General features: G+C 37.1%; 1 protein-coding gene across 15 annotated transcripts in view; it reads left to right on the plus strand.

The window, feature by feature from the left end:
- mark3b (MAP/microtubule affinity-regulating kinase 3b) overlaps window positions 1-21,786 on the plus strand; it is a 76,137-nt gene that overhangs the window by 47,751 nt on the left and 6,600 nt on the right. For 6 of the 15 annotated variants that reach the window (XR_008809308.1, XM_056269112.1, XM_056269111.1 and 3 more), the window contains exons 5-16: window positions 1,383-1,448; window positions 1,561-1,631; window positions 4,106-4,162; window positions 6,040-6,276; window positions 6,563-6,682; window positions 7,417-7,516; window positions 10,918-11,030; window positions 12,174-12,324; window positions 12,782-12,993; window positions 15,696-15,799; window positions 17,857-18,030; window positions 19,696-19,965. Coding sequence is in view for 13 of the 15 variants with exons in the window: in XM_056269112.1 (XP_056125087.1) it covers window positions 1,383-1,448; window positions 1,561-1,631; window positions 4,106-4,162; window positions 6,040-6,276; window positions 6,563-6,682; window positions 7,417-7,516; window positions 10,918-11,030; window positions 12,174-12,324; window positions 12,782-12,993; window positions 15,696-15,799; window positions 17,857-18,030; window positions 19,696-19,965 (1,675 nt within the window). In the remaining 2 variants the exon portion in view is untranslated. Of the gene's footprint in view, window positions 1-1,382; window positions 1,449-1,560; window positions 1,632-4,105; window positions 4,163-6,039; window positions 6,277-6,562; window positions 6,683-7,416; window positions 7,517-10,917; window positions 11,031-12,173; window positions 12,325-12,781; window positions 12,994-15,695; window positions 15,800-17,856; window positions 18,031-19,695; window positions 19,966-21,505; window positions 21,533-21,786 lie in introns of all 15 variants that reach the window. The other 9 variants (XR_008809307.1, XM_056269103.1, XM_056269109.1 and 6 more) reach the window with 3 other exon arrangements.

A 21,786-nucleotide genomic window follows, 5' to 3' on the forward strand; every position in this document is an offset into this window, starting at 1 on the left:
CTACACGAGTACGGCTGGAGAAATGGTGATTAAAATGTTGATTCAAATTATTTTTATTTTATTTTTGGGGAAAGAAATAAAATAAATCAATACTTTTATTCCTCGAGGATTAATTAAACTGATCGAAAGTGACAGTAAAGGCATTTATAATGTTACAAAAGATTATATTTCAAATAAATGCTGTTCTTTTTAACTTTCTATTCATCAAAGAATCGTGAAAAAAAATTGTACATAACTGTTTTCAACATTGATAAAAATCTGAAATGTTTTTTGAGCAACAAATCATCATATTAGAATGATTTCTGAAGGATCATGTGACACTGAAGACTGGAGTAATGATGCTGAAAATTCAGCTTTGATCACAGGAATAAATTACATTTTAAAATATATTCACATTGAAAACAATTATTTTAAATTGTCATAATATTCAAGAATATTACTGGGGGTTTTGTTGTTGTATTTTTAATCAAATAAATGCAGCCTTGGTGAGCAGAAGAGACTTTTTTTTTAAAAACATAAAAAATCTTACCTATCCAAAACGTTTGACCGGTTGTGTATATATATATATATATATATATATATATATATATATATATATATATATATATATATATATATATATATTCAGGGTTCGTACAAGGTGCTTAAAGTACTTGAATTTGACTTTTTGACAAAGTTTTTAACCGTAGAAATCAGCCATATTTATGAAAAGATACTTGAAAGTGCTTGAACTATTGATAGACTATAGGCTATATTAGAAAATAGTGTTTAATTTTATTGATAAAACAATCTGTTCTCACCCGTCTGATATTGATATTATAGAGCCATTTCACATGGCTATGAGTGTCATATTGCTTCATATAAATATTCAAGTATATGACACAGCTTTCATTCTTCAGGTCAATCATATATTTATAAGAGAAAAAATCAGTTTGAATGAGAAAAGCGATGTCTTTGTCATGGTATCCCTTTAAATGGCTAAAGTTACCACGCTTTATTTGCGCCTTTTGTATTTATTTTTATTTATCCATTTACCTTTTTGATAAGTGACATCTCTGATTGTAGTCCTTGAAAACCAAAAAAGTAGTGCTTGAAAAGTCCTTGAAAGTCCTGGAATTTCATTTTACAGTATCTGTACGAACCCTGATATATATATATATATATATATATATATATATATATATGCAAAAAAGGAAAGACCGGGCATCAGTAACCTCAGTACGTCATCATCAGTAACTTTTACTTCTGTTTTGTGCTGCGCTGCATCCACCACGATGACAGACAACTTAATTTTGGCCTCTAATACAAGCAAAAATGTATTTTGTGCAGCAGGATAATGATTATTGATTTTAATGTGTCTCTTTCTCTGTCTCTTTCTACAGTAAAACTCTTTGAGGTCATAGAAACAGACAAGACACTTTATCTGGTGATGGAGTACGCCAGTGGTGGTGAGTTTGATGTGACACTGCCTCTTATGTTATGTAATCTTGTGCAAACAGGCCTGTAATTCTACATAATGAAGCGTATGAAAGTGAGAATGTGCATCTCTTCTCTCCACAGGGGAGGTGTTTGACTACCTCGTAGCACATGGACGCATGAAGGAGAAGGAGGCCAGAGCTAAATTTAGACAGGTACAGTACTGCAGTGTGCTGGATACAGGCCTGTCCCGCCCTCTCGCTCTCACCCGGGCCGTCCTGCCCATTCACACAGCTGTGAGCTGCAATTGGTTGGCGCGTGTGTGATTGGCGGTTGATCGTGTGGCAGCTGCGTGAAGGGTTTCCCAGTGGGCCGTATGTGGCCCATATACACGACTTTTGGTTTGGGGACAAAAACTAAATATGGTTTGAACAGTTTATGAACTGCTTGCGGAAAACCACAAACCCTCATCAAAACAAATTTGCTGGCATCACAGTAGTGTCTGAATCTCAGAATTCGAGAGGGTTTTGAAATTGCATTATGCATTTTTTTCAGTATGTTTACTGTGCATATTATGCATGTTTTCTCTATGCATAGAATAGCACTAGCAGGATACTAAATTTCAACAAAGTCCTCAGTCTTCTGCAATAACACACAGACAACAGTCAGACAACACTCAACTTGATTTATAGTGTGACCAATCAAATGTATATATTAACAGCAATTTAATAACATCTTTATATATTCAGGATAACAATTTATTTGACTGGAAATCGAAAATTGTACACAAAATTAAATAAGATGTAATTCTGTTCAAATAAATATCCCTATATATTTTCATGATAATGATCTGGGTCTAGTCTTATTAAAGGGGACATATTATGCCCCTTTTCACAAAATGTAATATACGCCAAATACTCCCTTTATCTTAATAATAATCCCATAAACGTTTGGTTGTGGAATAAATTAATCATGGTTAATAAACACATACGGTGATATTGGATTTACTTTAGCATTTGCCTAAATGCGCCGTCAACAAAAACATCTCCAGGTGTTTAGTGCGGTGAGAGAGCTCTAATGAGAGTGAGACAGTCACCCACTGACAGCATCATTTGCTCCGTTTAATTACCCGAAGACCCCTTTCAACCTCCCTCCTTCCCACTGAGACCCATTGGTCTAATGGACGGGTACGGTGGGTTATCCCGCAGCTGATGCAGACATCTGTAGTCATAGCGATGGGGTCTCCCTCTCCTCCTCTCCTCTGCTGCTGTGGAGACAGCTTATCTGGGTCAGGCATGAAGCACCGCTGAGATTTCTGAGCGGAGCTGAAAAACGAACAGATTCTTTCACCAGCCAGAGAAAGAAATGGAAATCTGTCCCACTATCTGATGTCTGGGACACTGTCCACAGACAGAGCTGCATGAATATTAAACGGCATCGAGAATGTTGTGTGTTGGAGAACGAGAAGAGAGAACCACAATGATAATGAGCTATAGTTTGGGAGCGTTACACAATATAAAAAGTTCAAAAGTCCAGATATTCAGGATTCTTTGTTCAAATGAACTGCAATTGTTGGCAATCGAAATCTTTTGTAACATTATGGTCATGTTTTCACCTGGTATTAAGATGCGTTTTTGGTCGATCTGATCACAAGTAGACGAGGCAGACACATACCCGTTTACACCTGGTGTTTTAATCTGTCTCTTTTGTCCACTTAAACCACTTGTGTCCTGATTTCTTCGAGGGGAGGGTCTATGGGCGGGTAAATCTATGGGTTTTTTCAGATCTTTCGATCTAATGGACAAAATAAGCTTGTGCAATTTACATATAAACGTACCCGAAGACGACTGAAGAACATACAGAGAGCATCAGCTTTCGTTTCTGCTCTGACAGCTGCAAGACCCCGCTGAACTGAGTGTGTTAGAAATCAGGGATTTTTCATAAATTTTCTTTAGTTTTTTTGTCTTCAAACTAAACTTGGTGACCAGGTTTAAATCCCGTCTTGCTAGCGCGATTCACATAATGTTTCCGCATTAGGTCAGTAGGTGGAGAGTAGGCGGGCTTTTGTGGCTGTTCGAACGCATTCGACCACATGAGTGTCTACACTATGAAAGCAATCCGGTTGAATGCGTTATTTGACTACCTCTGGAAGTGGTCAAAGTGGACAAGCTCAAAACGTTTTAGACCCCTGTATTTAGCGTCATCCACTTGTGATCCGATCGACCAAAACGCATCCTAATAAGCTGTGAACAGGACCTATACATTTTTTTCTGTCACTTTTGATCAATTTAATGCTTTCTTGCTGAATAAAAGTATTTATTTATTTATTTTAAATCACTGACCCCAAACTTTTGAATGGTAGTGTACTTTAAATTTTGATTCGATGCTTCAGAATCTGGTTGTGAGATTAAGGGACCTCATTTCTTCTAAAAAAAACAGCATCAGGCATGCAGCTGAGCAGTCAGTTTCAGCAAGCCTCTCTCTCCCCCCTCATTTATCATCCTGGACCATGTGTCAGAACCCACAGCACACATGCTCCCCCGTCCAATCAATGGCATTCTGGGAAAAAGCGATGATGCCAGATAATTTGGCGTATTGCCTGTTACACCACACCCTGTCTGTCATCCAATCAGTTCTGTCTCTCTCTCCGCGTTCTAAAACTCCTTTGTCTCCTTTTTTTTTTCTTCAGATTGTTTCAGCGGTTCAGTATTGCCATCAAAAACACATTGTCCACAGAGATCTCAAGGTAAGGTCACTTGAGTGTCATTGTGTCATCGTTTCTGCCCTCGGCAAACGAAAAGTCTGAAGTCATAGGTTCATCTAATTCCAACGCTGCTACTGTCAAAAATCCTGCACGTAGATGCTCCTTTTGTAGCAAAACGGGGCTTAAGTCAGTGCTTTGATACAGACCAAATGATCAAATCAATAAGCAGCCATGTGTCTGAGCAGGACAGAACATGAGCAAGGACCCCTGCAGATCTTGCTTCCTCTTTCCCGTCTCCCTTGCGTCTGCTTTCCCTTTCCAAGTCTCCATGCTCCATTACACACTTTGTTTCCAGACTGATGCTCTGTAAATGATGCATGAGGCCAGTGTCAGAGTGAAGGGTCTGAATGACTCGTGTGAAGGAAGTCAGGTGGAAATGTGCCTCTTTCTTATTGTGTTGTGTGCTTTCACTCTCTGGAGAAATGACATTTACATTATGCATACATTGAGGTCTAAAGCTGGGATTCAAAATCAAATTTAAACCTGGAAATGAGCAGCAAATTTTAGAATTGATCATTATATGTTCTTGGGTGAAAAAACAGATTTCCACAAATGTCCAGGTCAAATTTTTTTGACCACATAGAAGCAGTTAATATATAAACATCTTAAGCAGTTTATATCTTAAAATATGTATAAGTTAAAGGCAGTGTGTGTGTGTGTGTGTGTGTGTGTGTGTGTGTGTGTGTGTATATACTTGAAATATTTTTTCTTTGTAATATTATTAAAATCATTTAATAATAATTGTATTTAATTTTTTTTTTAATATATTAAATAATATGAAATAAATTGTAAATAATGCATTACTTATTATTAAAACTAATCTGGTTCTTAATAATGCAACAAATCTTAATGGCTCTAAAATTATTATAATTTTATTAGTATTTATTATTTACAATTTTATTAATAAAGTGAAAATGACGCAGACATGTTCTTCACAGTTTTCATATACTGTATGATAAGAATAATCTAAATTCTCTTTGCATTTCATTAATCATAAACTCCTACCGAACAAACACAATATACTCAAAGGCTGCGTTTACACTGGTACAAAAAATCCGATTTTTTTACTCACATCTGACAGATCGGAATTTGTTGCACACGTGTAAACACAAAAATCTGCACGAGATCCTTTTTTTCGCATCCGATCTGAGCCACTTCCAAATGTGGTTTTAAATCAGATACATATCCCATATCTGGAAATCTGACCTACGTTCCAAGCCAGCACAAGGCGAGGGAGACACATTTCCTCACAAAGATAGCTTTTTAATGTTGTATTATGATGCAGACGTGCCTGTATGCGCTCGCTCACAGGTTTTTTTAATGAGGTGGAAACTTTATAAAGGAAAGAAATTGTGCATTCACAGAAACATTCAGGAGCTGGTTTTCAACCTCTGCCCCGTGAGTTTTATAAATAAAACAGTTTCACTACTCAAAGCTACATTATATTTCTCAGCAATGAGGTGATAACTTCGCTGTAATTAAACCAACAATTTAATTCACCTTTATTTCACTTCAGAATTCTAGATCTAACGAGCCTTTTATCATGTCCATGCTGGCAAATAATCATGGCCACTTGACATGAATTATATAAATAATTTGAATAGCACAGCCATTCAAAGCTAGAGGGTCTACCATGTGCATAGTAAAGCGATCACTGTCAGTCACGTTGGGGTTGAATTAATGTAAACGCAGATATCGGATACCAGTTGTGTCTAAATTGAATGTAAACAGGCTGGCCAAAAAAATCGATGTGATCAAAAGATCGGATCTGTGCATTAAGACCTGCAGTGTAAATGCAGCCAAAAAGAGATTCCTTCAAACTCTCAGCTTCTCACTCTTTCTCTTGCTCTCTCATGCAGGCAGAAAACCTACTGCTGGATGCAGATATGAACATTAAGATCGCAGACTTCGGTTTCAGTAATGAATTCACTATTGGGAACAAACTAGACACGTTTTGCGGCAGCCCACCGTATGCCGCCCCTGAGCTTTTCCAGGGCAAGAAGTATGACGGGCCGGAGGTGGATGTGTGGAGTCTGGGGGTCATACTCTACACACTGGTCAGTGGATCTCTGCCCTTTGATGGACAGAATCTAAAGGTTAGTGTGCTCAGCCCTGAAAGGTCACTTTTGCCCTCCTTCACAGAGAATCATACAACTGAGAAGCCTGTGGATTTGTGTTGTGACTCATGAAAAATGCTGCATGAAATCAGTGATTTGTTAAAGCATTTAAGCCATTAGAGGTTATGCGTTATAGTGGTTTTAAGCACAATGCAAAGGAGATTGGTGAAATCAATCGTAGTTCATTACTTATATAAAATAGAAGTAACAGTCAATAAAAACAATCAATAGGTCAGTAATGCCAAAATTATCTTTTTACCTACAGGAACTTCGTGAGCGGGTGTTGAGGGGCAAATATCGAATTCCCTTCTACATGTCGACTGACTGTGAGAACCTCCTGAAACGCTTCCTGGTGCTGAACCCTGTCAAACGGGGCACACTCGAGGTGAGAGAACGTGGTAAACCTGTAAATATACATGGCACTTTCCAAATATGAAGTGACATGAGATGCTTTAGCATCTTCAGTGTCACATGATCCTTCAGAGATCATTCTAATATGCTGATTTCCTGCTCAAGAAACATTTATTATTATCATCAATGTTGAAAACAGTTGCTTACAATTATTTTCTGATGAATAGAAAGTTCAAATAAATATAAAATGGCCCAGGGAAACGGCGCCCCCGGTGTTTGAGGGCTGTAAGTGCAGGTTATTTGCTGTTCACTTTAGGGCCAATGATGTATGCAGAATCTTAGGTCTATTACAGGAAACTCAGAATGAAATGACGTCCTCTAATGAATAATTGAGTATTTTAGAGATGTCACTGTGCACTCAAGCATGTGTTGTTCCCCTCCCTGATAGTTATGTGGCTTTCATATGGGCCACTTCATTCAACACTTTATGCAATGAAAGTGATGAAAACTGACCAGGAATTAGACATAAACAGATATATTTGTGTATGCATTAATGTATATACATCCATGGATCTAAAACCGTAAGATTTAAATTTGTCAGAGTCATAGTTGCTTTGTAAAGCAGTGTTATTGCAAAAAATCCGTCCCACCTTTAGGGAGCAGATTGTATTTTGGGTCGAGAATCTTCCAGCTGACCCACTTTAAAACATGTATTTGGTTTCCTGCATAATCGTGCATATTCATGATCCCTGTGTATGTCTGTTTCAGCAAATCATGAAGGATCGTTGGATCAACGCAGGCTGTGACGAGGATGAGCTCAAACCGTTTGTGGAGCCGGAGCTCGACATCTCGGATCAGAAGAGAATTGGTATGAAATCAACACTCTTAGATGCAATTATTAAAAAAAATTAGACAGGGTGCTTCAAAAGTCTTAAATGTGATTGCTACATTTCTATTTTATTTCTGTTTTTTAACTTGACATACATCGAGCACAAGCTTTATTTAAGATTATTCTGTCGCTTCAGGGCCATTGTGCCAGTAATAAGTTCATACTGCTCTCCTATGGCTACAGGTTGCTGATGATCACATGTTCCTGAATCCTGACTGCAGTTTCCACAAAATTGTTTTGAATTACAAAGCAGAACTCTTGGTTTTAAATGTGACACTTCCCAGTTTTTTTCAGAATGGAGGATAAGGGTCAGTAGTTTAAGGGTCGAAACATACAGTACTTAACTCAACGCAAGTATGTGCACATAAACTCTCCAAGCTACACAAACTTGATTTCATTCATTTAATTCTGTCAGACCTCAGTGCTTAACACATTACAAGTGCATATTGCATTTTTAGTGTCGCTATTAGCTTCAGTTGTCGTCTTCTACAGTCAGTTTTCTGCGTCAGGTCGACTATTGTCAACAGTTTGAAGAGAATCTTGCTGAGCAAGTTAGTTAAAGGGTTAGTTCACCCAAAAATGAAACTAATGTCATTAATGACTCACCCTCATGTCGTTCCAAGCCCGTAAGACCTCCGTTCATCTTTGGAACACAGTTTAAGATATTTTAGATTTAGTCCGAGAGTTTTCTGTCCCTCCATTGAAAATGTATGTACAGTATACTGTCCTTGTCCAGAAAGGAAATAAAGACATCATCAAAGTAGTCCATGTGACATCAGTGGGTTAGTTAGAATGTTTTGAAGCATCGAAAATATATTTTGGTCCAAAAATAACAAAAAACTATGACTTTATTCAGCATTGTATTGTCTTCCGGTTCTGTTGTGGATCCCCGTTCAGTGACGCTGCTGACGTGTGTCTGGTGCGCCCGAGCTTCGTTTACACTTTACAGTCTGAGGGAGACGCACGCTGTAAACAAAACAATCTTCGCAAACATGTCTAAGGATTTCCACACAGAGGAAGGCATTTCCAGGCATTTTTTTGCCCAGCCATATTTATTTGAACCCGAATACACGGACGCACCAGATACACGTCAGCGGCGTCTTACGTCATCAGCGTCACTGCGGACTCGTGAACGCGGATTGACAACAGAACCGGAAGAGAATACAATGCTGAATAAAGTCGTAGTTTTTGTTATTTTTGGACCAAAATGTATTTTCGATGCTTCAAAACATTCTAACTAACCCACTGATGTCACATGGACTACTTTGATGATGTCTTTATTTCCTCTCTGGACAAGGACAGTATACCGTACATACATTTTCAATGGAGGGACAGAAAACTCTCGGACTAAATCTAAAATATCTTAAACTGTGTTCCGAAGATGAACGGAGGTCTTTGGAACGACATGAGGGTGAGTCATTTTTGGGTGAACTAACCCTTTAAAGTTCGTGAAACTGTTGACATGTTTATAGTTAGCTACATTACGGTTCAAAAGTTTTGGGTTGGTAAGATTTTTTAATGTTTTAAAATGTTGAAATGTTGAAAATTTTCTTAATGCTTAATATTTTTGTGGAAACTGATCAGTTTTTTTTTTTTTTGATGAATAGAAAGTTCAAAAGAACAGCAATTATTTGAAATATAAATCTTTTGCAACATTATAATTGTCTTTACTGTCACTTTTTATCAGTTTAATGCATCCTTGCTGAATTCTTTTTTTGAGTTTTTTTTTTTGTTTTTTGTTTTTTTAAACATGTACCTCTATAGTATTGTGCGGTTTAATTGCACATTTGAAGGCAACTGTATTGTCCCCTTGAGTACGGGGTTTTGTTACCACCACAGTAACGCAAGCTTTTGTGTACTTGCTTTCTTTCTGTTTTTAGCTGGATGGACAATACAGAATCCAAATTTACAGACATAATAAGATCTTTCCCGCCTGCTCATCATTTATTTTTATATTAGTGAGTTTTCGTGGGAGTGAGTCAAGGCTTTATGGTTCACAAGTGCAATCAAGGGAGATATTTGGGCTTCACTGCATTGCATAACGTCCTACGAGCACGCTTTTTTTTTTGCTCGGTAGAAGCTGTTAGTCTGGCATGCTTGGTTCAACGTGACGCTGATTGTGGTTGGTGGTGTGCCTGTGGGTTTCAGCAGAGTGCAGGGGTCGATGGTAGCTAAGGGTCAGACGGGCCCTGTTCTTTCCACTGCTGCTGGAGGCTCGTCTGCCTTTTAAACACTCCATTGATCTCTGAGCCCTAGTTCTGTGTCCCTAACAGCGTTTAACACTAATGCAGGAACAGTTCAATTGAGCCGAGGCCGTCACATTTAGTCTAGCACATGAAACGGTGACTGCATTGGCATTGAGTGAGAGTGCTTTTTTCCAGGTGAAACTAAAATGATACCTGAAATTACTTCTTCTTTTTTTTAATTTGTGAAGGACATTCACGCTGAGAGACAAAGTAAGCAGACATCATTCTTGCAGAATCTGGAATAAAACTTCTTTTTGATGTTCAAGGTTGGCTAAAGCACACTTGTCTCAGCTTTCAGCTACCCTGCTCTTTATACATCAGTGTTTTTTTTTTTATGCACAAATATGTAAAGAGTCGAGATGCACAGATTTGATCAGTTCACTTAAAAAATCAAGTCGTTTTTATATGATACCACTCTGCTACAATGAGCTTTGGCCATTGAAAAAGTCGTCCTCCTCCCATATGCCGGTGTGATGTATCCCAATCTTCAAGCAGAAGTAGCTGGATGAAAATTTTTAAATGATGTCAATCCACAATCTGACTTGCAGCCTGGAATAATTTGCACCATGTTTGGCCGGAAGAGAACTGACCCCCCCTGACTGAGTTTGGTTTCCCCCAAGATTTTTTTCTCCATTTTCTTTCATCTGATGGAGTTTGGGTTCCTTGCTACTGTCACATTTGGCTTGCTTAGTTGTGGTTAAAAGACTCCTAATATTCAGTAATAGTGCATTTATTGATTTGACTGCACTGACACTATTAGATTCGAACAGAAACATGAATTGAGCTGGATTATGACTACTGTGTACTGTGGAGCTGCTTTATAGCTGAATCTAATTAGTTTCATACTTGACAAATTTTGCAACATCGACAGTGTTATTAAACTGAATTGAACTTTACACAGTTATTGAACTGAATCAACACTGAACTGACTTGAGCTGAACAATCACACTATTGTCTTTGAATTTGAATTGGTCTCATATTTGGTTAAGTTTTTATCATTGATTGATATTTTCCTGTTTTTTACGTGACGCTGCTTTGAAACTATCTGTATTGTATAAAGCGCAATTTAAATATTTGACCAGTTTCCTACATTGAATTGTTTTTAATAACCTGTCGGTATATGGTTTGTTGCAGATATTATGGTGGGAATGGGTTACTCACGGGAGGAGATCCACGAATCTCTAACCAGGATGAAGTACGATGAAATCACGGCTACCTACCTGCTGTTAGGAAGGAAGTCCACTGAGGTGAGTTAGTTTACATTTCAGAGCTGTTTTGTGGCACAGTTGGAGGTTAAAAATGTAGCATGCTAAAGGAGAGCATACACTATCGTTCAAAAGTTTGAGGCTTTAATATTTTTGAAAGAATGTTCACCAAGGCTGAAATATTACAATTTAAAATAATTGTTTTAAATTTTTATCATTTTTAAAATGACTTTATTCCTTTGTTGGCAAAGCTGAATTTTCAACATCATTACTCCAGTCTTCAGTGTCACATGATCCTTCAGAAATCATTCTAATGTGCTGATTTGATGCTCAAGAAACATTTCTCATTATCAATGTTGTGCTGATATTTTTGAAGAAACCGTGAAACATTTTTTCAGGATTCTTTAATTTAAAAAAGCTCAAAGGATTTTTTTTTTTAAATAAATATTTTGTAACATTTTAATGTATTTAATGTCACTTTTGATCAATTGAATGCATCCTTGCTGAATAAATCTTACTAACCCCAAACCTTTGAATGGAAGAGTATCCAAGTAAGATATGTTTTAGGATAATTTGGCGCAATCACAGACTGTTCAACAACTACAGAGTGTTTCTGAGGACAAATTAGTATCTGGACTGAATCTTTGAAAGCTATGCAGGAGTTTTGTTTGCAGAGTTATAGTCTTTTCTTTGAGATTTTTACCACAAAATGCACCCATTTTTTCCTCATTTATTTGACATTATCTATACAGCCTGTCATGGAAATTGCTGCCCCTTTTTTTTCAGTGAGTGACCACTTTATTGCACTCTGCTCTATTATTAATTTGTTGTTATCGATTTTAGATTTACCCACCCAAAAAGGTCATGTCGGTTAGACAAACCTTTCCTGCCTAAGTGGACGGAATAAAGAGAATGAGCTGCAGTGTGGGCTAGTCTTTATGCCCATAGACAAACGTCTGGCTATATCTCACATCTGATTATGGATGTTTTAGACTTGTAGCATGTCACTTGGCATTTTAAACCCATATCGCTGGTTATTCTTATCAAGCTGGATTAGCGAATTACATTCGCTCCTTTCCCACTGCGCACTAATCCTCCATTTGCTAGACGTCAGCCCTGACATCCAGACATAAGAAAAACAGTCTGTCTCATCCAGTTTATATGTTTTGTTCTGTGTGATCACAGTTGGAGGTGAGTGATTCCAGCTCCAGCAGTAACCTCTCTCTAGCCAAGGCCAGACCCAACAGCGAGCACAATAACGGCCAGTCACCATCTCACCCCAAAGTCCAGAAGAACGTCTCCTCCAACCAGAAACAGCGTCGCTACAGTGACCAGGGTGAGCACGCTTTTTGGTCTTCACGTCTTTTGTAGAGCTGCTATACATCTGAATCGAATTTGTTTCGAATTTTGCTGCATCGATAATATTATTGAACTGAATTGAATCAACATGAAACTTAATTGAGCTGAATAATGGCACTATTGTCTTCTGTAGAGCTGTTTTATTGCTGAATTGAGCTTGTTTCATAATTGATGAACTTTACAGTTATTGAACTGAACTGAATCAACAATGAAATGACGCAAGCTGAGTAACCACACTATTGTCTTCTTATAGCTGAATTTGAGTTAGTCTCATATTTGCATCATTGATTCTGTTATTTCCGTTTATTACTGTGAAGCTTCTTTGAAACAATCTGTATAAAGTGGTAAATAAATAAAGGTGACTTGACTTGTCCTGACATAGTGCCTGCTATGAGGTCTTTGTCTTTCTGATCTACGTTACTCTCCATTCACAGCTGGTCCAACCATTCCCTCGGTGGGTTACCCCAAGAGAAGTCAGACCACTTCTGCAGAAAGTGACCATAAAGAGGAGGGCAGTGCACAGGCACGTAAGTCCAGCTCATCTGGAAGTCGTGGCATGGCTCCACCGAGCCCCATGCTGGGCAACGCCAACAACCCAAACAAGGCTGACATTCCTGACCGCAAAAAGAGCGCCGGTGCCCCTGGGGTAAGTTTCTGCCACCTAAAATCTTTCGTAATGTTATTGTTTGTATGATTAAGCAGTGTGTTGCTCATATGCATATACAGTATACATGTACATGTATGCATTTGACAGACTTACATTGCATTAAGGTATACATTTTATCAGTTCATGCATTCCCTGGGAGTTAAACCCACGACCATGGCTTTGTTTGTGCCTGCCAGTTTGAGATACAGAAATGCTTTAGTTATTATTTAGTTATTTTGTTAATCATTGAGGATATGTTTACATGACAATGATGTACCAAAAACAGAAAAGTTTTTCTTTTGCATTTTTCATGTACAGACAACACCATCGTCAAAACGATTCCCGTTCACACGGATCCGTGAAAACGACTAAAAACACTGTATTCTGCTGCCAGGCCAGTAGTTGGCAAAGTCACTTTGTAAAGAAACACTACGCGCCTATAGACTGAACACGTTATACGCACGCGTGTGACATCACTGTTTTTACAAATTAGTTTTTTTGTAGTTTACACAGGGCGGAATAAGTTTCAAAAACGAGTACTTTGAAACCCCTTTTTCAAACATTTGCATTTTCAGGCCCACAAAAGGCTATTGTCGTGTAAATGAACGGCCAAAACAAATAAAAACTTTTATGTTTTTAGTTAAAAACAGTGTCCGGTAAATGACCCCTAAGACTCACATTACAACAATATCACACTGACACTGTTGTCTTCTGCTTTAAAGCTAAATATTTTCTTTTTTCAAAATCGACACTGTTATTGAACTGAACTGGATCAACATCGAACTGTTTAAGATTTCTGTGTCCGGTAGAGCTGGTTGTATCTAAATGGAACTTTTTTAATAATGAATGAACTTTACACCGTTATTGAACTGAATTGAATCAACACTGAACTGAATGGATCAGAATAATGACACTATTGTCTTCTGTAAAGCTGCTTTACGGCAGAATTTGAGTTTGTATAACTGATTCTGTTTTTGTTTTTTTCCTGTTAATACTGTGATCAGAGCCGGATTAACGCAAAGGCAAACTAGGCACGTGCCTAGGGCCCGATTGGTGGGATGGGGCCCAGACAGAAGGACAAAAATAAAATAAAATAAAAAAATTACAAATATCCTATCTACAATTTATTTCAATATTTATTAATTAACTAAAAAATAGTGACGATGTTTATCTTAACCATAGACTATTACATTACGTCACATTAACGCCAGCCCATCAGGTGCTGCGAAGCAAAAGTCTAAATAGGCACGCAAAGAAGCACAGCTCTAATGCAGGTGTGTGCGTTGTCGTCATCTATTTTGGAGTGATTGCAATGTATTCTAAATATAAACTTGTACTGTAGATCAGCGTCATTTCTGGACAAAATCATTCACCGCTTTATTACGAGTTTAAAAGAGCGCGAGCGTCATTAACGTGCCCAGACGCGACGCTTTGAATTTGCGCATACAATGAATAACATCGCGTCGGGAGCTGACTAAAAACACTACAAAAGTAAAAGACAGGACGTTTGTATTCAAAGTTAAAAAGCCAACACACTACAACATTTTAAATGTTTCAAATAAAGGATCTCATGGGTCTATCTTCTAAATTCTGCTGATGATTAGATTAAACCCTGTCTGACATCAGCCTACTTACGCCAATAATATCAGTTTAGAATTTTTTTGTTCTAATCAGTAGCGATCGTGTCTTTCTCTTCCACTTGATTTGTGTAGGCCTATAGCATATTTAAGCTAGCAATGCATAATATCATATTACTTATATTAATAATATGACATTATCTGCAGTCAATATTGATTAAATGGGAGGGGAAATCCTGCCCATACCGCAGCTATCAAAAAAATTATAAAAGCATATATCACTGAAGTGGTATTCTGGAAATGTGAATAAATTGAATAAAACAGCAAAATAAAAATAACAATAACATCTTCATTAAACAAAAAAGAGATTACCTTAGATGAAGTTTGATAATATGTACATGCAGTAGCCTACTGGTAAAAAGTCTGGACCAATTACTATTTTTAATGTTTTTGAAAGAAGTTTTTTATTATGCTCTACAAGCCTGCATTTATTTGATAAAAAAAAAAAAAAAAAATAGGAATATTCAGCAAGGAAGTGTTAACTATATAAAAAGTGATAGTGAAGACTTTTTTAAAACAACTTTTTAATAATAATAAAAAATCCTGAAAAAAGTATCACAGGTTATAAAATAAATATTAAGCACCATTTCTAACATTTGATAATAAATCAGAATATTATAAAGTTTTCTGAAGGATCACATGACACTAAATTCAGCTTTGCATCACAGAAATATATTTTAAAGTATAGTATAGGAAAACCATTATTTTAAATTTTAATAATATTTCAATATATATTATTTTTCTGTATTTTTGATCAAATAAATCCAGGCTTGATGAGCATAAGAGACTTCTTTCAAAAACATTAAAAATAGTAATGTGTCCAAACTTATGTACTGTGTAAGTAAAAACATTTAAAATTAAACGTTGTATAAATTAAAAGGTTAGGAATCATATATGTTTCAAGAGTTTTTTATTGGGGGTGGGGGCGGGGCCTCCAACATGAATATTGCCTAGGGCCTCCAAATGTCTAGAACCGGCCCTGACTGTGATGGTGCTTTGAAACCATTTATATTGTATAAAATGCTATCAAAATAATGGTGGCTTTGACAACATGTATTTCTGCAGAGCAATTCTGTGTCTACTGGTATGACGAGGAGAAACACGTACGTGTGTAGTGAGAGGAATGCCACAGACCGCCAATCCGTCATCCAGAACGGCAAAGAGAACGGGTGAGTCCCTGAGAACTGTCAAATGTTGTGAATCCCTCTCTTCCCTTGTAACAACAGGAAATGCCACTGTGATACTCAAAACAATGACTGACAACAAGGAACATCTTGCATCGTTTCATCCTCACACGACCAGTTAACTTTACAAAAGCAGTTCTTGTCATATACAGGTTTATTGGTGTTTGTGGAGCTTCATCTGTTTTTTTTTTTCCTTATTTTGAAGATGGAGCTTTGGTTTAAAGGGATAATTCACCCCAAAATGAAAATTCTGTCCAACCCCGTAAGACTTTCGTTCATCTTCGGAACACAAATTAAGATATTTTTGATTAAATCTGAGAGCTGGATCACTCCATAGGCTTCTAAAGGATCGAAACTGGCCGGCCCAAAAGTTAGTAAAGACATCGTTAAAATAGTCCGAGTGACTACAGTGGCTCAACCTTAAGTTTATCAAGCGATGAGAATACTTTTTGTGCGCAAAAAAAACAAATAAAAATAACGACTTTATTCAACTATTCATTTCCTTCTCTGTGGGCCTCCAGATTTCACGTGGTGGAACTGCGCAACGGTTTTGTGTTGTACGTCTGATGCAGGCTCACTATTGGCCGACGCTGGTCATGTGTGTGATGCGTGTAACGTACAACCTAGAAGCTTTGCGGTGTTTCACTACGTGAAATCTCGAGGCCCACAGAGAAGGAAATGAATAGTTGAATAAAGCTGTTTTTTGCGTACAAAAAGTATTCTCGTCGCTTGATAAACTTGATAAAAGGTTGAGCCACTGTAGTCACTTGGACTATTTTAACAATGTCTTTCATAACTTTTGGGCCGGTCAGTTTCGATCCCTTAAGAAGCCTATGGAGGAGTGATCCAGCTCTCAGATTTAATAAAAAATATCTTAATTTGTGTTCCGAAGATGAACAAAAGTCTTACGGGGTTGGAACAACATGAGGGAGAGTAATTACTGACAGAATTTTCCTTTTTGGGTGAACTATCCCTTTAATTACTTTATCATGTCTACCTTAGACTTAATCAAATGAAAATATACAAATTGCAATATGGTATCCACTTATTAATTTACAAAAGGCTGTGATTTAATTAAATTGTTTTTTGTGTTCCTTTGAACACCCTTGACACTGTTTAGCATGAGAGCCCCTGTTTTTATGCCTTTTTTTTCTTGCAGCCTTCCCTTGATATCTCAGCAGAAGCAATATGAGATAAATGCTTATCAAATCATAGTTCAAATTGCAATATTTTTCAAAATATTCACGACATATTTCATAATTGTAATATGTAGTATTGTGTATTATTCTTATGATAATTTTATATAATATTTATATACGTATAATGAAATATTCACAATGTTTCACCCAATTGTGCAGCCCTAGTATCTAACTAATATCCCATAATTTATTGGACATATTATAAGAAAGATTAAATGACAATGCTTAGATGTTTTTTCACTCATCGCCAATCACTTCTACAGTTTATCCTGCCTACTTAAATATACGCAGTGGAAATTGTAATGGTCAGAAATACTTAATGAGAAAGAATTATTATTATGGCCCATAATGTTGCAGTGGTGTTGTCTAAGCATTTATGAATATATTGATAAAAGGAAGATCTGTGGAAATAAATATGAAGGATATGGCACATACAATGACGTGTCTTAAAACACAACGGTCAACCTTGCTGTGCCAGTCTGCCATTCTGAAGCGCTTTGTTTTGTCATTCAGTCCAGAGAGAGAAAGAGCAACCATGTGCTAAATCCCATATTAGGGATACGCAAAATTACATATTTTCAAAATTGAGTCGCTGGGTTGACTGAACACCTTATCGACCATTCTTAAAGTGATAGTTCACTCAAAAATGTCATTCCAAACCATTATACACTTCTGTTCAAAAGTTTGGCTATCCACAAAAATATTAATGCGCTCAACTGATTTTAACATTGATAATAAAAAGAAATGTTTCTTGAGCAGCAAATCACACTTGCTCTGCTTTGTTTGTACGTATATGTCTTATCCATCCCAATGCTGTTTATTTGCCCGTCTGCTTTCGGCCAGTCTGAGTGAAATGTCGGGATGTGTCAGCACGAGTCCGACGGCTTACGCTGTGGCTCTCGCCACCTCATCGGCCTCGGTCCGTCTGCGCCACCAAAAGGCCCTCTCTGCCTCGGGACACACCTGCCGCACCACCTTGCCGTACAACGAAGGCCACTCTGACTACTTCAGGCCCAAGTAAAGACGAGTGTAGCGTCTGTCTCTAATCTTAGTGTGTCTCTTCATCGCCCGACTCCTCCTCCTCCTCTCTAACGACCCCTGACCTCTGCTGTCTGCGTCTTTGATTTCCCGCCACCCTCGTCTTATACCTCTAGTGTTTCAACCAATCAGGGAGGACTCGTCATGGAGCTTCCGGTGCGTTTAACATTTGAGGAGTTCCTGCATCTTCCCACTCAAACCGTTAACTAACTTCCTGGTGTCTAAACCCACTAATATAGGATATAAACTCAATTAACCTAGTAATTGACTAGTGGAAAGACTGTTGAAATGATTGTTTTGATTATTATATGTGCAAAAAACATCTGTACGCAGATTATGAACTTTGTTGAGCAGATTTCTAGAATTAAAATATGGTCCAGTCACTATTATTGATGTTTGTTAGTTTGAAATAGTAACAATTTACAATAAGGTTTTGTTTATTAATAGTTAATGTATTAACTAAAATGAACTAACAGTGAGCAATGTTTTTTACAACTTGAAAAAAAACAGTTAATTTTTTGTTGATGTTAATTCACAGTGCATAACTAATATTCACAAATACAATTGATTTTTAAAATGTATTAAATGCTAAAATTAAGCTAAGATTAATAAATAAATACTGTTGAAGTATTGTTCATTCTTAATTTATGTAATCTAATGTAGTTAACTAATATGAACAAATGAAAACTTATTGTAAATAAGGTTTGTGTTACCTTTTGAAATTTTAAAGTGACTTATATAGTGTTTTATGTGTCTTGGAAATTTCAAACTAACAAACATCTATAATAGTGGCTTGACCATATTTTAAAATAGAGATAAAACATATTGTAACGTTTGTAGGATATGTTCGTGGTTAATGTGATGAACTAAACCTGTGCTTACTCTGTTAGGACACCTGTGTGAATTTGAGGAGAACTGACTTCGTACATCCACTAAAGATCACTAGTTTATTAAAAGCATTTATGAAAATAACTGTATATGAAAATGCATAATTTGTTTGCAGATGGTTTGTATTGGTTTGATATTTTGCTACATTCTCTTATAACATTCAATGACATTTTTAACTCTGACTTAAGTTAAAGGGATAGTTCACTCTAAAATGTTTTGTAATAAATATTTTTGATTATCTTTTATTTTAATAATTTTATGTGCTTTTGTCTTTTTTATTAGCTTTTTTTTATATATATATATTTTTTTAGTTTTCTTTTAATTTTATTTCAGTTTTAGGGATTCTAGTACTTATTTATTTCAGTTAGTTGCCAAAGCAACATTTACACTTTCTGTGGGCCTCGAGATTTCACGTAGTGGAATTGCGCAACGGTTTTGTGTTGTACGTTTAGGTTTATAAGTACGTTTTTTTGTACAATTTTATTGTACTTTTATTAAGTTTAGGTTTTTCCATCTAATATTTTTGGGGGTTTTTTACCTTTTTGCGTGAACTATACACAATACAGATTGTCAGTATCCACGATACATAATACATATTGTTGCATTTTTGTATTGCGATATATTGTGACATGATATATTGTTACACCCCTAATAGTTTTAGTTATTAACAACACTTCATCATTTACTCGCCCTCGTGTCGCTGCACGCTGATTTTCCTATATCGTCATATTGTGACCCTGAATTCTCTTTCTTCAGCACGAGCACGGCTCAGACGAGTCAGCGGAACCCTGGTTCCTCCACCCACAGTATTAGTAGCGCGACTCCCCCGGACCGCCTGCGTTTCCCACGAGGCACTCTGAGCCGCAGCACTTTCCACGGGGGCCAGCTGAGGGAGCGACGCACAGCCACGTATAACGGACCCCCTGCCTCGCCAACCTTATCACACGATGCCACGCCACTCTCACAGTCCCGGAGCCGCGGATCAACAAACCTCTTCACCAAGCTCACATCCAAGCTCACACGCAGGTAAATCAACCCTTCATGCTCTCAATACACACAAAATAAACCATTGAGAATGAACTATTACCAATGGAAATCAATTTTCAGTGGGATTAGAAGGAAAGTGTTCATTTGGAGTTTGGGAATTTGAAATATGCACGCATTAGAACGCAACAGTTTGTAGGTTCAGAAATAGGTTATTTACTGGAAAAGATACACTATTTTGTAAACTGCTACTGTAAAACTACTTAAAGTCCCCCTGCAGTCAATCATTTTATCTCTTGAAACTCATCTTTGATAATCAAAATAGCATATTTAAATGTGTTTTTTTTTCTTTTGAAAATAATTTCTTCATGCCCTAATGGGTTAGTTCACCCAAAAATGAAAATTCTGTCATTAATTACTCACCCTCATGTTGTTCCAAACTCGTAAGACCTTCGTTCATCTTCGGAACACACACAAAGAAAATATTATTTACAAAATTTGAATCTCCAACGCGCGTTTACGAGAGCACCACGACGCATGCGTGTTGTGTTGATGCGAAAGCATACTTTATGGTGTAAACGTGCGCCGGAGATTAATATTTTGTAAATTAAATGGTAAATTGTTTTTTTTGCGCAAACAAAGCACTCACGGCGCTTCATAAAATTTTGGTTAAACCACTGGAGTCACATGGATTACTTTAATAATGTCTTTACTACCTTTCTGGGGCATGAAAGTGGTAGTTGCGTAGGCTGTCAATGGAGGGACGGAAAGCTTTCAGATTCCATTAAAAACATCTTCATTTGTGTTCAGAAGATGAATGAAAGTCTTACGGGTTTGGAACGACATGAGGTTGAGTAATTAATGACAGAATTTACATTTTTCGGTGAACTATCCCTTTAAAATAGCTTGAATGTAACTCTACACCCTTGCTGCATTAGTATACATAGCATACATAGTATATGCGGAACAATGAATATGCAAATTAGTCACTGCCTCCACTCACTCACACCAGCTCAGAACACCTGATCCACTCAGTAAACGCTACTGGCATGTGGAAATACTGGTTTAATTCAGCCATATATGTTTGAACCAGAAACTGATTTAGAAGAAGAGGAAGAGCGAATTATACAGGGTCATCTATAAGTCAATGTATCAGAATGGTAATGCGTTTTATCTATCGCTCTCTACACACGGATTGGATTGTTTACATGTTTGTGATGGTAGAAAACGAGCCGTTTCAAACCGCGTTTTTGAGACTATCTTTGGTTCATTGCAGTTTTAAGGAGAAAATAATCACCAATGGTGTTGACTGATAAATTTGCAAATGGTTTGTCTTAAAACAAGACATAAACAACATTAAAAAACTTGATTTTCACCACAGGGGGTCTTTAAAAATGTAGTTAAGTTAGTAGCTTTCCAAATTTTTAAGTTAGTTACTTCCCAACACTATGTTACGCAGTAGTTTTGGCATGTCAGAACTCTATACGATGTTATCAGTGGCATCAGATTCCCCTATATGTCTTTAAGAGACAACACATCTACTCCAGATGTTGATCAGTGTCTGTTTCTGTTTCTTTTGTAGAAATATGTCATTCAGGTTTACCAAAAGGTAGGACCCTCGATGGGCTGTGTGCAGTTAACCAGAGCTGAGATATGAAGTTTAACTCTTAACCCTAGCGTGAAGATGTTTTTCGATTAATTGCTTGTCACTCACCTTTGACACACTGTCTCTTAATCGGAACTGAGCATGCCTGCTGTTTTCTGATGAACAGCACCTGAAGACAATACTAATCACCCATGCATGCCTGTTCATAGGAAACAACTGAGCACAATAGATTCATTAGTCTCCTTACAGTTTGATAC

Source organism: Rhinichthys klamathensis, unplaced genomic scaffold (assembly GCF_029890125.1).
Source record: "Rhinichthys klamathensis goyatoka isolate OS25496 unplaced genomic scaffold, OSU_Roscu_1.1 h1tg000281l_1, whole genome shotgun sequence".
Classification (NCBI taxonomy): Eukaryota; Metazoa; Chordata; class Actinopteri; order Cypriniformes; family Leuciscidae; genus Rhinichthys; species Rhinichthys klamathensis.